The sequence below is a fragment of the Spea bombifrons genome, chromosome 3 (assembly GCF_027358695.1).
Source record: "Spea bombifrons isolate aSpeBom1 chromosome 3, aSpeBom1.2.pri, whole genome shotgun sequence".
Classification (NCBI taxonomy): domain Eukaryota; kingdom Metazoa; phylum Chordata; class Amphibia; order Anura; family Pelobatidae; genus Spea; species Spea bombifrons.
In genome coordinates, this window is record NC_071089.1 from 5,059,012 (window position 1) to 5,075,564 (window position 16,553).

The 16,553-nt window shown below is 45.2% G+C and overlaps 1 protein-coding gene and 1 long non-coding RNA gene across 2 annotated transcripts; both read right to left on the reverse strand.

Annotated features, from left to right (window-relative positions):
* Positions 1 to 10,971: 10,971 nt before the first annotated feature.
* Positions 10,972 to 13,366, reverse strand: YPEL5 (yippee like 5). The gene is made up of 2 exons (XM_053459110.1): positions 12,996 to 13,366; positions 10,972 to 11,266 (listed from the first exon to the last, which is right to left on the reverse strand). The coding sequence occupies exons 1-2, from the start codon at positions 13,134 to 13,136 to the stop codon at positions 11,042 to 11,044; spliced, it is 366 nt and encodes a 121-aa protein (XP_053315085.1). The 5' UTR covers positions 13,137 to 13,366; the 3' UTR covers positions 10,972 to 11,041.
* Positions 13,367 to 13,805: 439 nt separating this feature from the next.
* On the reverse strand, positions 13,806 to 15,442 carry LOC128483070 (uncharacterized). The gene is made up of 3 exons (XR_008351037.1): positions 15,353 to 15,442; positions 13,991 to 14,162; positions 13,806 to 13,905 (listed from the first exon to the last, which is right to left on the reverse strand). It is a non-coding gene; the product is annotated as an uncharacterized LOC128483070 (long non-coding RNA).
* Positions 15,443 to 16,553: the final 1,111 nt, after the last annotated feature.

Genomic DNA, 16,553 nt, shown 5'->3' on the forward strand with positions numbered 1-16,553 from the left:
CCTTATCAGTGCTTATCAGTGCCCCCAAACATTTTATCTGTGCCATCATGGTCACCAACCAGCCTGTCTAGGTCTATGTGTCTCTCTTTCTCTGTGCTGCGTGTAGACTGATCCAGCATGCAGGAAGGGATGCTGGGTCACATGACACATGGGGGTAACAGCCTCCACTGGAAGATTCGTTAATGGGTGGTGGGCACCCAGGCCATTTCTAGTCAGTATTATAAGGGGGTGATTTGGGGCTCTATTTGCTAAAGATCTCCCAATATTCAGGTTTTAATCGTATTTTTTTTTTTACGCTGTGATGTAATAAAGCACACTCTGCATTATGTCATTGTGTCTTGTAATAATTGGCATAAATCCCCAATTGACCCCATCCTGGTCAATTATGACATCATAGGTTGCTGCAGAGGCAGTAAAATGAGTTCAGCAGCGCTGAATATAATGAAATATTATAATTAATATATTAAAATAGCATATTTTAGGGTTGTATTCACTAAGCAGCGAGTTATAGGTGAGATGCAACGAGATGACGAATTTCTATGATCAACACAAGACGTACACTTGCCAACTGCCCCGGTTTGGTCAGGAGAGTCCTGCACATGTGGAGCACCATCCTTAGTGGAGATATGAATAAAAAGAAATATGGGTGAAATGATGTTATGATGACACCATGTAATGTGGGCGGGGTATGATGTCAGATTACAACTCTGCATACTGATGACATCACTGTCACGTTCTTTCCTAACAGGACACTGGATGTTAGCATGAAAAAGAGTTTCTTCATAGTGGAATCTGTGATTTAGCGATGGACATTCATGATGCATTATACACGAGATGAGATCACTCTTGGTGTTTCTGCTGGGAGGCTGTTCCACCTATCCACCACCCTCTCAGTAAAGTAAACCTTCCTTCCATTCCTGAACTTTATTAAATCCCTTTATGTATTTAAACGTCTCTCTCCCACCCCCCCTCTCTCTTCTCTCCCCCCATGCCGGATATATTGAGATCTCTTAGCCCTTCCTGATAATTCTTCCTGATATCTCCGTATTAGTGAGACCCCCGTAATGCTGGGTACATGGCGGAGGTTTTATTTCTCCCCTCCGAATTTTATTTACCGACTTTCTAATCTCCTGTGATGTCATACATGATCTCCCAGTGTATTCCGAGCACAGAACGGCATGTCTTTTTTTTTGTGGGTAGAAAAACAGTCCCATGGGAGTTACCATGGAAACGTCACACTTTTCCCTATTACTGCAATAACTCCCGCAGGAGCGCTAATGAATAAAGCGAAGGGAGTGGAAAAAATATAGTTTTCTACTAAACCCCAGCACTGTATACAGTAATAACCCCCAGCTCTGTATACAGTAATAACCCCCAGCGCTGTATACAGTAATATAACCCCCCAGCGCTGTATACAGTAATACAACCCCCAGCGCTGTATACAGTAATATAACCCCCAGCGCTGTATACAGTAATATAACCCCAGCGCTGTATACAGTAATATAACCCCCAGCGCTGTATACAGTAATAACCCCCCAGTGCTGTATACAGTAATATAACCCCCAGCACTGTATACAGTAATATAACCCCCCAGTGCTGTATACAGTAATATAACCCCCCAGTGCTGTATACAGTAATATAACCCCCAGCGCTGTATACAGTAATATAACCCCCAGCGCTGTATACAGTAATATAACCCCCCCAGCGCTGTATACAGTAATATACCCCCAGCACTGTATACAGTAATAACCCCCAGCGCTGTATACAGTAATATAACCCCCAGCGCTGTATACAGTAATATAACCCCCAGCGCTGTATACAGTAATATAACCCCCCCAGCGCTGTATACAGTAATAACCCCCAGCACTGTATACAGTAATATACCCCCAGCACTGTATACAGTAATAACCCCCAGCGCTGTATACAGTAATATAACCCCCCAGTGCTGTATACAGTAATATAACCCCCCAGTGCTGTATACAGTAATATAACCCCCAGCGCTGTATACAGTAATATAACCCCCCAGTGCTGTATACAGTAATATAACCCCCAGCGCTGTATACAGTAATATAACCCCCAGCCCTGTATACAGTAATATAACCCCCAGCGCTGTATACAGTAATATAACCCCCAGCGCTGTATACAGTAATATAACCCCCCAGCGCTGTATACAGTAATATAACCCCCCAGCGCTGTATACAGTAATATAACCCCCCAGCGCTGTATACAGTAATATAACCCCCCAGCGCTGTATACAGTAATATAACCCCCAGCGCTGTATACAGTAATATAACCCCCCAGCACTGTATACAGTAATATAACCCCCAGCGCTGTATACAGTAATATAACCCCCAGCGCTGTATACAGTAACAACCCCCAGCGCTGTATACAGTAATATAACCCCCAGCGCTGTATACAGTAATATAACCCCCAGCGCTGCATACAGTTATATAACCCCCAGCGCTGTATACAGTAATATAACCCCCAGCGCTGTATACAGTAATATAACCCCCAGCGCTGTATACAGTAATATAACCCCCCAGCGCTGTATACAGTAATATAACCCCCAGTACTGTATACAGTAATAACCCCCAGCGCTGTATACAGTAATATAACCCCCCAGCGCTGTATACAGTAATATAACCCCCCGCGCTGTATACAGTAATATAACCCCCCAGCGCTGTATACAGTAATATAACCCCCAGCGCTGTATACAGTAATATAACCCCCAGCGCTGTATACAGTAATATAACCCCCCAGCGCTGTATACAGTAATATAACCCCCAGCACTGTATACAGTAATATAACCCCCAGCGCTGTATACAGTAATATAACCCCCAGCGCTGTATACAGTAATATAACCCCCAGTGCTGTATACAGTAATATAACCCCCAGCGCTGTATACAGTAATACCCCCCAGCGCTGTATACAGTAATATAACCCCCAGCGCTGTATACAGTAATATAACCCCCCAGCGCTGTATACAGTAATACCCCCCAGTGCTGTATACAGTAATATACCCCCCCAGCGCTGTATACAGTAATATAACCCCCAGCACTGTATACAGTAATATAACCCCCAGCGATGTATACAGTAATATAACCCCCAGCGCTGTATACAGTAATATAACCCCCCAGCACTGTATACAGTAATATAACCCCCAGCACTGTATACAGTAATATAACCCCCAGCGCTGTATGCAGTATAACGAATAACCCCCAGCGCTGTATACAGTAATATAACCCCCCAGCGCTGTATACAGTAATATAACCCCAGCGCTGTATACATTAATATAACCCCCAGCGCTGTATACAGTAATATAACCCCCCCAGCGCTGTATACAGTAATATAACCCCCAGCGCTGTATACATTAATATAACCCCCAGCGCTGTATACAGTAATATAACCCCCCCAGCGCTGTATACAGTAATATAACCCCCAGCGCTGTATACAGTAATATAACCCCAGCACTGTATACAGTAATATAACCCCCAGCGCTGTATACAGTAATATAACCCCCAGCGCTGTATACAGTAATATAACCCCCCCAGCGCTGTATACAGTAATATAACCCCAGCGCTGTATACAGTAATATAACCCCCAGCGCTGTATACAGTAATATAACCCCCAGCACTGTATACAGTAATATAACCCCCAGCGCTGTATACAGTAATATAACCCCCCGCGCTGTATACAGTAATATAACCCCAGCGCTGTATACAGTAATATAACCCCCAGCGCTGTATACAGTAATATAACCCCCAGCGCTGTATACAGTAATATAACCCCCCAGCGCTGTATACAGTAATATAACCCCAGCGCTGTATACAGTAATATAACCCCCAGCGCTGTATACAGTAATATACCCCCCCAGCACTGTATACAGTAATATAACCCCCCAGCACTGTGTAGAGTAATAACCCCCAGCGCTGTATACAGTAATATAACCCCCCAGCGCTGTATACAGTAATATAACCCCCCAGCGCTGTATACAGTAATATAACACCCAGCACTGTATACAGTAATATAACCCCCAGCACTGTATACAGTAATATAACCCCCAGCACTGTATACAGTAATATAACCCCCAGCGCTGTATACAGTAATATAACCCCCAGCGCTGTATACAGTAATATAACCCCCAGCGCTGTATACAGTAATATAACCCCCAGTGCTGTATACAGTAATATAACCCCCAGTGCTGTATACAGTAATATAACCCCCAGCGCTGTATACAGTAATATAACCCCCAGTGCTGTATACAGTAATATAACCCCAGCGCTGTATACAGTAATACCCCCAGCGCTGTATACAGTAATACCCCTAGCGCTGTATACAGTAATATAACCCCCAGCACTGTATACAGTAATATAACCCCCAGCGCTGTATACAGTAATATAACCCCCCAGCACTGTATACAGTAATATAACCCCAGCACTGTATACAGTAATATAACCCCCAGCGCTGTATACAGTAATATAACCCCCAGCGCTGTATACAGTAATATAACCCCAGCACTGTATACAGTAATATAACCCCCAGCGCTGTATACAGTAATATAACCCCCAGCGCTGTATACAGTAATATAACCCCCAGCACTGTATACAGTAATATAACCCCCAGCACTGTATACAGTAATATAACCCCCCAGCGCTGTATACAGTAATATAACCCTCCCCAGCGCTGTATACAGTAATATAACCCCCAGCGCTGTATACAGTAATATAACCCCCCGCGCTGTATACAGTAATATAACCCCCAGCGCTGTATACAGTAATATAACCCTCCCCAGCGCTGTATACAGTAATATAACCCTCCCCAGCGCTGTATACAGTAATATAACCCCCCAGCGCTGTATACAGTAATATAACCCCCAGCACTGTATACAGTAATATAACCCCCAGCGCTGAATACAGTAATATAACCCCCCAGCGCTGTATACAGTAATATAACCCCCAGCGCTGTATACAGTAATATAACCCCCCAGCGCTGTATACAGTAATAACCCCAGCGCTGTATACAGTAATATAACCCCCCAGCGCTGTATACAGTAATATAACCCCCAGCACTGTATACAGTAATATAACCCCCAGCACTGTATACAGTAATATAACCCCCAGCGCTGTATACAGTAATATAACCCCCAGCGCTGTATACAGTAATATAACCCCCCAGCGCTGTATACAGTAATATAACCCCCCAGCGCTGTATACAGTAATAACCCTCAGCGCTGTATACAGTAATATAACCCCCAGCACTGTATACAGTAATATAACCCCCAGCGCTGTATACAGTAATATAACCCCCCAGCGCTGTATACAGTAATATAACCCCCAGCACTGTATACAGTAATATAACCCCCAGCGCTGTATACAGTAATATAACCCCCAGCGCTGTATACAGTAATATAACCCCCAGCGCTGTATACAGTAATATAACCCCCAGCGCTGTATACAGTAATATAACCCCCAGCACTGTATACAGTAATATAACCCCCAGCGCTGTATACAGTAATATAACCCCCAGCGCTGTATACAGTAATATAACCCCCAGCGCTGTATACAGTAATATAACCCCAGCGCTGTATACAGTAATATAACCCCCCAGCGCTGTATACAGTAATAACCCCCAGCACTGTATACAGTAATATAACCCCCAGCACTGTATACAGTAATATAACCCCCCGCGCTGTATACAGTAATATAACCCCCAGCGCTGTATACAGTAATATAACCCTCCCCAGCGCTGTATACAGTAATATAACCCCCCAGCGCTGTATACAGTAATATAACCCCCAGCACTGTATACAGTAATATAACCCCCAGCGCTGTATACAGTAATATAACCCCCAGCACTGTATACAGTAATATAACCCCCCAGCGCTGTATACAGTAATATAACCCCCCGCGCTGTATACAGTAATATAACCCTCCCCAGCGCTGTATACAGTAATATAACCCCCCAGCGCTGTATACAGTAATATAACCCCCAGCACTGTATACAGTAATATAACCCCCAGCGCTGTATACAGTAATATAACCCCCAGCGCTGTATACAGTAATATAACCCCCCAGCGCTGTATACAGTAATATAACCCTCCCCAGCGCTGTATACAGTAATATAACCCCCAGCGCTGTATACAGTAATATAACCCCCCAGCGCTGTATACAGTAATAACCCCAGCGCTGTATACAGTAATATAACCCCCCAGCGCTGTATACAGTAATATAACCCCCAGCACTGTATACAGTAATATAACCCCCAGCGCTGTATACAGTAATATAACCCCCCAGCGCTGTATACAGTAATATAACCCCCCAGCGCTGTATACAGTAATAACCCCCAGCGCTGTATACAGTAATATAACCCCCAGCGCTGTATACAGTAATATAACCCCCAGCGCTGTATACAGTAATATAACCCCCAGCGCTGTATACAGTAATATAACCCCCCAGCGCTGTATACAGTAATAACCCCCAGCGCTGTATACAGTAATATAACCCCCAGCACTGTATACAGTAATATAACCCCGCAGCGCTGTATACAGTAATATAACCCCCAGCGCTGTATACAGTAATATAACCCCCCAGCGCTGTATACAGTAATATAACCCCCAGCGCTGTATACAGTAATATAACCCCCCAGCGCTGTATACAGTAATATACCCCTAGCGCTGTATACAGTAATATAACCCCCAGCACTGTATACAGTAATATAACCCCCAGCGCTGTATACAGTAATATAACCCCCAGCACTGTATACAGTAGTATAACCCCCCAGCGCTGTATACAGTAATATAACCCCAGCACTGTATACAGTAATATAACCCCCAGCGCTGTATACAGTAATATAACCCCCCAGCACTGTATACAGTAATATAACCCCCAGCGCTGTATACAGTAATATAACCCCCAGCGCTGTATACAGTAATATAACCCCCAGCGCTGTATACAGTAATATAACCCCAGCACTGTATACAGTAATATAACCCCCAGCGCTGTATACAGTAATATAACCCCCAGCGCTGTATACAGTAATATAACCCCCAACGCTGTATACAGTAATATAACCCCCAGCGCTGTATACAGTAATATAACCCTCCATCGCTGTATACAGTAATATAACCCCCCCAGCACTGTATACAGTAATATAACCCCCAGCGCTGTATACAGTAATATAACCCCCAGCGCTGTATACAGTAATATAACCCCCAGCGCTGTATACAGTAATATAACCCCCCAGCGCTGTATACAGTAATATAACCCCCAGCGCTGTATACAGTAATATAACCCCCAGAGTTGTCAGTCATGTGATATTTTGGGAGACTTTTTCGGCTGAAACACCACACTGAGCTGATGCTTTACGGCGATGCTAATGGAGTCCGTTCCTCCATAGACTTTCATTATTCAGATAGTCTGACCGGATGATTAAGACGGAGCCATTCTATTGTTCCCCACAGGGGTGTTTTTTTAGTAGATTGGGGATCAGATAACAGAGCGAATATTTTTGGAAATATTTTTAATCTGATCCCAGTAATTAAAAAAATGGTGGGCGATTCCTTTTAAGTATGTTTGCATTGGGGCAGAAAATGTTACATTCTGGCTTTTATCATGCTTTATTAATTATATATATTTATATATGTCTGTACTGTATATATATATATAATTTCTTGCTATAACAATAAAAGGTTTCCATGGATACCGGCTGTTAGTAAAAGTTTCCATGGGGTTGCCGTGAGTATTTTTTACAGTTTTCCTGCCGGCGAGCGCCGGTGGCGATTGGTATCCAGCGTATTAATCAGATGTTTTCCAGATGCGAGGCGGCGAGCGGATCTCCACCTGTTACGCGTTAAAAATCTATACGTTTCTCCGGAGCGCTGGCGGGAGAGCCGCGTAAAACCTGACATCATTAACCGCGCAGGGGATTTCCATTAGCGAGACCCAGGAAATATTATTTCAATAACCTCAGCGAAGTGACTGCTTCTAACCGGCCCGCAAGTGGAGCAAAAAAATGATTAATAATATATATTTCAAAAAAAAAAAATGTTTATTTTAGGATAATAATCTTTTCGCCAAGTGGATTACAAATTTGGAAAAAGAATTCCTTTTAAGAAACTTTGAATTTGCAGATGAAACCTCAATCAGTCTCACCTTAGATTCAGGAGCCGTATGTCTATCCCATGCGTGTTTAATACCCTCACTGTATTACCCTCTACCACTTCTGCTGGGAGGCTGTTCCACCTATCTACCATTCTATTAGTAACATAAAAGCTGCTTGAAGCAGCCAATCAGTAGTAGGAAAGGGCTCCCAGTAAAACGTCTGCGCATGTACACGTGGGGTGTCTCATTGGACATCCAGAACACATGACAAGCCAGCGCTGAAGCAGACTAGCTTAAGTACGTCACCCGGCGTGAGATACAGTATGTTCGGCCGACAGAGAAAAGGGGCAACGGGGGCACCAGGAAAATTTAAAAGGGGCAATGGGGGGCACAGCAATCACGTGAACGAACGTGCTGATGGCTGGTCTGTCCCTTTAACCCTTTCATAACTTAACATTAGAAACATCATTCTGAGAATTGTTAAATGCTCAAACCCCAATGCAAAAGCTTGCCTGATTGGTTATTTTCCCCAGGGACACTTATATATCATGTGACACAAAAGCAGACTCTGATAGGTTGTAATCATAGAGAGAGAAAAAAATTGGAAAGAATAACATAACAGACCTGCTAAAGTTTATTGGCTTAACACACCAGCAATTTGCTGCTTGTCTAAGTGGAACTGCACCTTTAGACGAACAAGAATATAGAATGAAAAAGTTGACCCACAGACCGGACGCTGAATCCCGCTTTCTCGCATTTTCTTGACATTTGAGAGAAAAGATCATTACTTGTGACCTTTTCCCGGCCCCTCCCTAGATGGTATTAATGCTAGGAGTAACCACTACTACTTTTTATTATAATTCATATTTTTATGGTTGTTTTATATATCACCATCATATTCCGCAGCGCTGTACAAATTAATGTTTCTTTTTTTTTTTAATGCTGCCATTCACAGTAATAAAGACGTTTGTCTGGTGGTTATATGAGATTTAACCTTTAGGGGATAGAGTGCAGTTTATGTTTTATGGAAGCGGAACAGCAGCTTCAATGGTTTTGGGAATGATCTCTGTGGAAGAGAAGAAGGGTGTTTTAGTTTTTGAGACATCATATTCACGGCACAAGTCACAAACAAACTGAAGCATAGATTCCGAATACCCTTTCATTCATGCAACTGTTTGAAAGATTGTAATTTTAGTGCAGAATGCGTAAAATGCTAAATATGGCATTTCAGGGTCAGGCTGAGATATGAGCGCTTAGTGCCATCTAGTGGCAGGTTCAGGAATCTGATTTATTAAAGGGACACTCCAGCCCTTGAATGCACTTTAATGCACGTGGCAGCTGTGTCCTCTATTATTGTTTTATATAGCGCCATCATATTCCATAGCGCTGTACAATGGGTAGACAGGACATAAGTAGTATATAACATAATAATCTGATTTACAGAAACAACAGGTGAGGAGGGCTCTGCTCAAAGAGCTTACAATCTAGAGCAGGGGTCCTCAAACGGTGGCCCTCCAGCTGCTGCAGGACTACATCTCCCATAATGCTCCTTCAGCTAAGGGGCTGGCTGAGGAGTATGGGAGATGTAGTCCTGCAGCAGCTGGAGGGCCGCAGTTTGAGGACCCCTGATCTAGAGGATGCTTTTCTTCCCCTTGCAAATACATGGTGGGATTCAGCAGAATCCCCCCCCCCATGCATTTGCCTCTTTTCTAGCCCCCTCCCCAGCCAGCACCTTGGCTTTATTTTTAATGCATCAAATTACCCATGAGCCTCTGGTGTTTAGAAGCTATTTCTCGCAATCTAGAAGCCTATTACAGAGAAGCTGACACAGCGTGCCATGCATGTAATTACATCTATGCTACAAATGGCGTCAAACGTCCTTACGGAAGCCACTTATTGTTACAAAAATAAAAAATTGCAGCTGTATTTGCAATTACACTGCCCCCCCCCATGAAGGGTTTCGTAGATAAGTGGAACAGCCTCCCAGCAGAAGCGGTAGAGGATAATACAGGGATAGACATACGGCTCCGGAATCTAAGACGAGACCAACGACTGATTAAGGTTTGAGTCGTTACAGCAGGAAGAATGGGTGACTGAATGGGGGTTAAAAATTCTGTTTTTAGGTTTCGAATTCTCTAAAATCTAAAAAAAAAAAAAACAGTTTTTTTTTTGCCAAATCGCAAATCTGAGGAATAAAAACTAAAAAAAGACTATACACCATATAATATAAAGACAGATCACCCATCCGTTTTATTACGCTAGCACAGCGCGCTATATTATTTAACGTAAAACTAGTCATTGCTGCGTTTCAAAATACATTTATTTTTATTTATTCTTTGTTTTCAATCCACACCAATCACAATTTAAACACGAAAAGTTTTATGAAAATGGTGAAAATGCAAAAAAAAAAAAAAAAGCTCCGACTTGTGTGCAATGCCCGGGAGAGCACAAGCCACAAACCACACCGAACCTATACGTTCTCTGTACAAACCCTATGTAATAAACGGGGGAGGGGTCTGGATAAACAATAATAATAATAAAAAATCTAAAATTAAAAATTACATTAATTGGAGGAAGGAAAAATCCCTAAATAATTCATGAATATTTCAGAAAAACGACACTGAGCAAAGTAAGGTATTTAACCAACTTGGGGAGGAAAAAAAAACACCTTAAAAGCCATCCTGACCCCCCCCGGCTCCCCCTATATATACATTTACTAGAAATTGTACAATTTGAGACCGAGTTGGTATTTTTCTCACAATGGAAAAAAAAATATTAAATCCATTTTTTTCCCCCCTTTTCTTCTTTCAGATCAGCTTTTTTTCGACTCAAAGGCTAAAGTAACAGAGTTTGGGAGGAAATTTTTAGATGATTTTTTTTTTCATCCGCGATTTTACTTTCGGTGAAGAAAACTAAAGCGAGCAGAAAGGCGATGGGGAGCTTCAGGAGTTGTCGGACGGCACGTGCTCCTCGAAGCCCTCGCTCTCGCGGACCAGGGCCCGCTCCAGGATGACGCGGCCCTCCTTGTAGCGCTGGCTGTCCTCCGTGGCAAACTCGTAGATCCAGCCCAGTTTGCTGTTGCAGTTCTTGCAGCTGACGTCGCGCACCATGTGCCGGCCGGTGAGCATCACGCGGTCCTGGACCTCGCTGTACTGCAGGTTCACCACCTGCCGGAGCAAAAAGACACATTGTTTACACGACGTTTGAGTGGTTTTCGGCTTTCACCCGTAAAATGAACGTACATGAAGGAGGAGGAAACACGATTGGTATTGTCAAACGCTTTCGGGCATCGGCCACCTTCATAGCTGTTACTAGAACGTAACGGATGCGCCAAATCGGCATACATGGTGTTTAGGACACATTCATTGCTTAACGGAAGTGTTACAGATTCCAGGCTATCGACGCCATCGAGGTCTCTTCTTCAGGCGTACTTTATTCCCTATACCAGTGATGGCGAACGGTTTTGGGTCTGAGCGCCCAATTTTCTGAATAAAGTTGCAGACCTCAAATTGCCAACACTGCATGTCGGTGCCGCCCCCGGGTGTAGAATAGCGGTAATTTCATCTTCCATAAGAAAACAACACACACAAGCATATACTCACACTCACTTACATGCATACTCACACTAATACTCATACTCACTTACATGCATACCTATACTCACACACGTTTATACTCGCACTCATATACGTTCATACCTATACTAACACACACTCACACTCAATTACATGCATACCCTATACTCACACACGCATATACTCACACTCATGTACATTCATACCTATACTATCAGACACACATATATACTAACGCTCAATTACATGCATACCTATACTCACACACACACGCATATACTCACACTCACGCGATTCTGTTGGAGGATAAATGCAGCAATTTGAAGAATAATCTGCATTACGTTTAACCCTTCTTTTTTCATATTTCAGGAAGAATAAATGCCATCAGAGAAGCCCCCAAACACCCGGCCCCCACGGAGAGAATAAGCGAGGGATAACGTAAAGTAAAATTAAGTGTCTAAAAGGTGGATGTATTTGAATATCGATTAATTTACTGTCCTGGTGCCCCCCCACCTTGTGCCAAACTCCTGTCTGAGACAAATCATTGGCCACCAAAGCCTCTGAAATTCCATGTCGATGCCCGGCGTACGCCAAAAGCTGCTGTAACTACACTACAATGGACGTCCATTAACCCCTTAACGACCAATGACGGGCCATAGGCACAAACTGACTAAAATGAAAAAAAAGGACACTTCCCAAATGTGGCTTTGTAACTCCCAGACAAACCCCTGCATGTGGGGTATCGCTGTACTCGGGAGATGTTTCTGAACACATATTGTTATAGTGCTACTTGCACTTATTGCCCCATAACTTGCAAAAAAAAAAAAAGTCAAAAAACATAAAAACATTTACAAATAGTAGAATCTATTTAGCAGTTTTTTTCCCCATTAGCTTTTTTAGATGCGTAAAAGCTTTCACCAAGCCCTTCTTGTCCTGAAAAAACAATAACATATAACTTGTGTGGGTTCACTAAATGGGAGAGGAGAAAATTACAGCTAAACACGAGCGCCGCAAAAGTGTTAAAACAGCCTCGGTCACAAACGGGTGCTAAAGGTAAAACACAGCCAGGCCCTTAAGGGGTTAATCACGGCACTGCCCACTAGTGTTTATCGTAGCAGGTGGACGAGTCACTCGGGAAATAATAATTACGTCGAGTTCCACATAGAAGCGGATTCCTGGTAATTACACTCCTGCACATCAGATCCGTGGATTTGCGACATCCGTGGTGCCTACCTGCCTCGCCACTCCACCCGCCATGCCTCTCACCCGCACTCCGCGGAGCATCGTTAACCCCAACCCGTAATAATAAAGGGTTCCGCACCTTGTTGAAGAGGAAGGCTCTCCCCGTGGCTCCGGTGAAGCGAGTGGATATCAGCTCCGAGCGGTTGGTTAATATCGTGTCGCAGTTTGCGCACGAAAACAGGCGGGTGCCCCCGATATGGTCCAAGAAGATGCGGCCCATCGTCCGGTCGCACGAAGGTCTGATACAAAAAAAACCTAAAGGGGGGGGAATAAAACATCAAAGTGAGAACTCACCGTCTCCTAGAGCGTGCGAGGCGGCCGCCAGGGGCCACTAAATACAGGACTGGAGCTACAACTCAGAACCCCCGACATGATTTATAAGAACCGGAACTGATGGGGTTAAATACAAAAGGACATTCTGGGCCAAGCTCTGAAATGCGGTCCTATCACTCGAGCCACTGGCGGAATGGTCGGCTGTTAGTGATGAGACTTCTTTCTAAGCTCCGGACTCACTATTTATTCATAACGGCTGACGGAGGGTCTGGGGTACTTGTGGGGTACTTTAATATTCATTCTTCTATAGTAGGGGGTGTCAAAGACATTAAACTGTCCCTTTAGGGCCATGTGATGCCGGCGCTCGGCCATAGAAGCCCCAGGAAGCGCCGGCAGCAGCGGAGGTTGCCAGAGAGGAGGATCCAGAGCCCCTGGATGGGTCTCTGAAGCCTTAAAGGGGAACTCTTATAATACCCCCCGCCCCCCCCCATGGTCAGTGGAGTAGGAGATTATTTATGCAGGTTCATACACCGTGCATGATGGCGTAGCGCACTTGGGGGCCGCTAGGTTCCTTATCAAATCATAAGGATATACAGACTGCATTTGTGGGGCTCCTGGGGTCTGCGCATGCGCTGTTACTTAGCGATCAGCAGGTAGCTGCTGGGGAGGACACTGGGCAGGGGTGGTAAACAACTGATTCCCTGCAAAAAGGACACCTTAAACATTTGAAGAAAAAAACAGAACTCAGAAGTGCCCTTTTTGGTAAAATATATTCTAAAAATATACATAATTAACGCGTACAGCTGGGTATACTGTCAGGTTTGGGCTCTCATGTATAGAGAAGTTACCGTACCAGTTCCTTCCTGCGGCTGATGTCATCGGTACGCAACATAAACAGAAACCGTGTCCCCCCTCCCCCCTCAGACGGAACAGCTGATCAGAGCCAGGCTCTCCCCTGTAACCAATCAGCTGGCTGCAAAAGGAAGAAAGGAAGCTCCTCCCACCAAGATGACAAACAACACAATAAAGACAGCTGTCTGCTATAGTCACAGAGGAACTAGGGGTATATTCTACATGGAGATTAACCCCCTGTATGCCCCACTGTCTAACACCGCACACACATGACTGTTACGTGTAGCAGGCCAGCATGCGTCTCTACATGCTTCTGACATATTTCCAGGTGCTCAGATTCCAGTTACCCTGGTCATAGTGAACCAATCTGGCACGATAATGGTTAATTTAGAGAGAAAAAAAGCCCCAGTTGGGGGCAGGAGGGCCAGTTAAGGGGGCAAAACTGTGTTATTTTCCTACCAAATATCAACTATGATGTCACTGCTTTTAAGCAGAATAGTGTGTGCTTAACCCCTTGGCTGCCAAAGGGCTGCCCTCCAAGGATTAACCTCTAACTTGCCAAACAACACAGGATGAACCGTCTGCCGGGGCTAACCCCATAGCTGCCAGTGATCTGGTTTACCTGCCACCCCTTAGATGCCCCAGACAGGCATGTTGATTAACCCCTTAGCTGTCAGACTACTGCCTGCCAATGGGTGACCCCTTAGATGCCCCAGCTTTATGAGAGATTAACCACCTAGCAGCCCACGACTAACCCCCTAGACAGTTGCACAGAGGGGATTAACCCCTTGGTTGTAGGTAACATCACTGCAAGGCAGGGCAGCTGGTGCAGACAGGACACTATGCACCCCCCTCCATTAAATGCTGCTGGGCTATAAATAAAGCCTGTGCTTCTCATTCACCCCTGGAGGTATTTAGACCTGGGGTAAATTTCTGGCCTAGTTCCCAGTAGTAGTGTATGGCAGCAGACGTGACGTCACCCCTGTCTGATGACGTCTACACTAAACTCTATAAACACAGTTAACCTGTTGTTTACCTCTCTCCCCAAGTTATACCCAACACGTTCTTTCTGGCCTACTTCGCCCTTGTTACTTTACGGGGTGAGCCCCCCTCCCGAACACTCACCCTATACTCACACCCCGGGGTAACACCTCAAGGGGCCTTCCTGGCTACGATACCCCTCCTCAGGCCAGAATGGGGTAATACTCCCCCACCCCCTTCCTAGACACAACATACAGCGGTATTCAGTCCCAAAAAAACATCCCCAGTCCTCCCCGCCCTCTACGGGCCAGCTGGGGGGCCCTGAGTTACCCGAGGTCCGGTTGCCTGGAGACGGCGGAACGTTCGCAGAGTCCGGCTGTGGTTCTGAGGTTTCGGGGATCGAGCTGACTAACAGCTCAGCTCAGAGCAATGATCCGCCCACTTCCCTACTCAAACCGTCAATCACTTAGCCGCAAGTCACGCCTACCGCCCGCTTCACCGCCCCGAAGGGGGTCAGCCTTCTTCGTGACGTCCCCAGGCCCCTCCCCTGCCTCCTGACAGCACAACATTCCGGCCACGTGGGCTCATTAAGTGCTGCACTGTCTGGGTGTAACAGGTAATAGCGTCCCCCAGTGGGGGGCATTAACGCACACGCTGCAGGGCCCCTGGGACACATAAGCACCCAGCACCTGCCCAAAACCGGATGGCTTATTGCCCTCTTGGGGGATGTGGTACCCCTGGCTGCTCATTGGGGCATTTACGGTATCTCTGATCTCCCCAACAGGCCAATTTACATACAGATTGCCGGGTTATGTCAAGGACGGCAGCCTAGGAGGGGGTGGCCGAGGGGGTAAATCTTCCTCTGACACGATACCTTTACTATATTAACCCTTTGTCCTCCCCGGAGCGATCGGGATTTGCCCCCAATGAGGAAAAAAATATAACCATTTCTAGATTGTAAGCTCTAAAGGCAGGGCCCCTCCATAACCTCGAACTATTATGTACTACGTGCTGTGTCCTGTTTAGCCGTTGTACAGCGCTGCGGAATATGATGGCGCTATATGAATTAATAAATAAAACTATCGATCCAGACATCTGTAGTTACCAGACCTGAGTGACGTGACTGTGGTATCCTGTATAAAATTCCATCTGAGGAAGAGACCGCCGAGGTCTTGAATGCTTATGGAACTTTAAATCCCCGTGTTTTGGCCCAATGGAAGGTATATAGGACACGTTACGCTGTTCGGGGATACTTAGTTTAAGGTAAATAAGCGTCCGATCGCATGATAAAGGAGGTCAGCTGGGCCGCTACATCCATCGTAGTCACCATTACCACACCTGATTAGTGGCAGTTTAACAGTTCAACCCCCCCAATACTCAGGAGCCAATCCCATACCTACCAACTTCCACCCCTGGCGAATCAGGACACTGGGGGGGGTGGAGCTTGGGAGGTAGACTGCGCATGCTCAGTATACATTCTCCATTGTCGCAGAAATCCCACTGTCCCGCCGACCTCTGCCTCTGTCCGGAA

Bases quoted from the DNA above. Each gene is read 5' to 3' on its own strand.
- YPEL5 (XM_053459110.1), bottom strand. From the start codon at position 13,136: ATGGGCCGCATCTTCTTGGACCATATCGGGGGCACCCGCCTGTTTTCG. The intron at 11,267-12,995 runs GTGCGGAACCCT...TTGCTCCGGCAG, and splicing joins GAGCCTTCCTCTTCAACAAG to GTGGTGAACCTGCAGTACAG.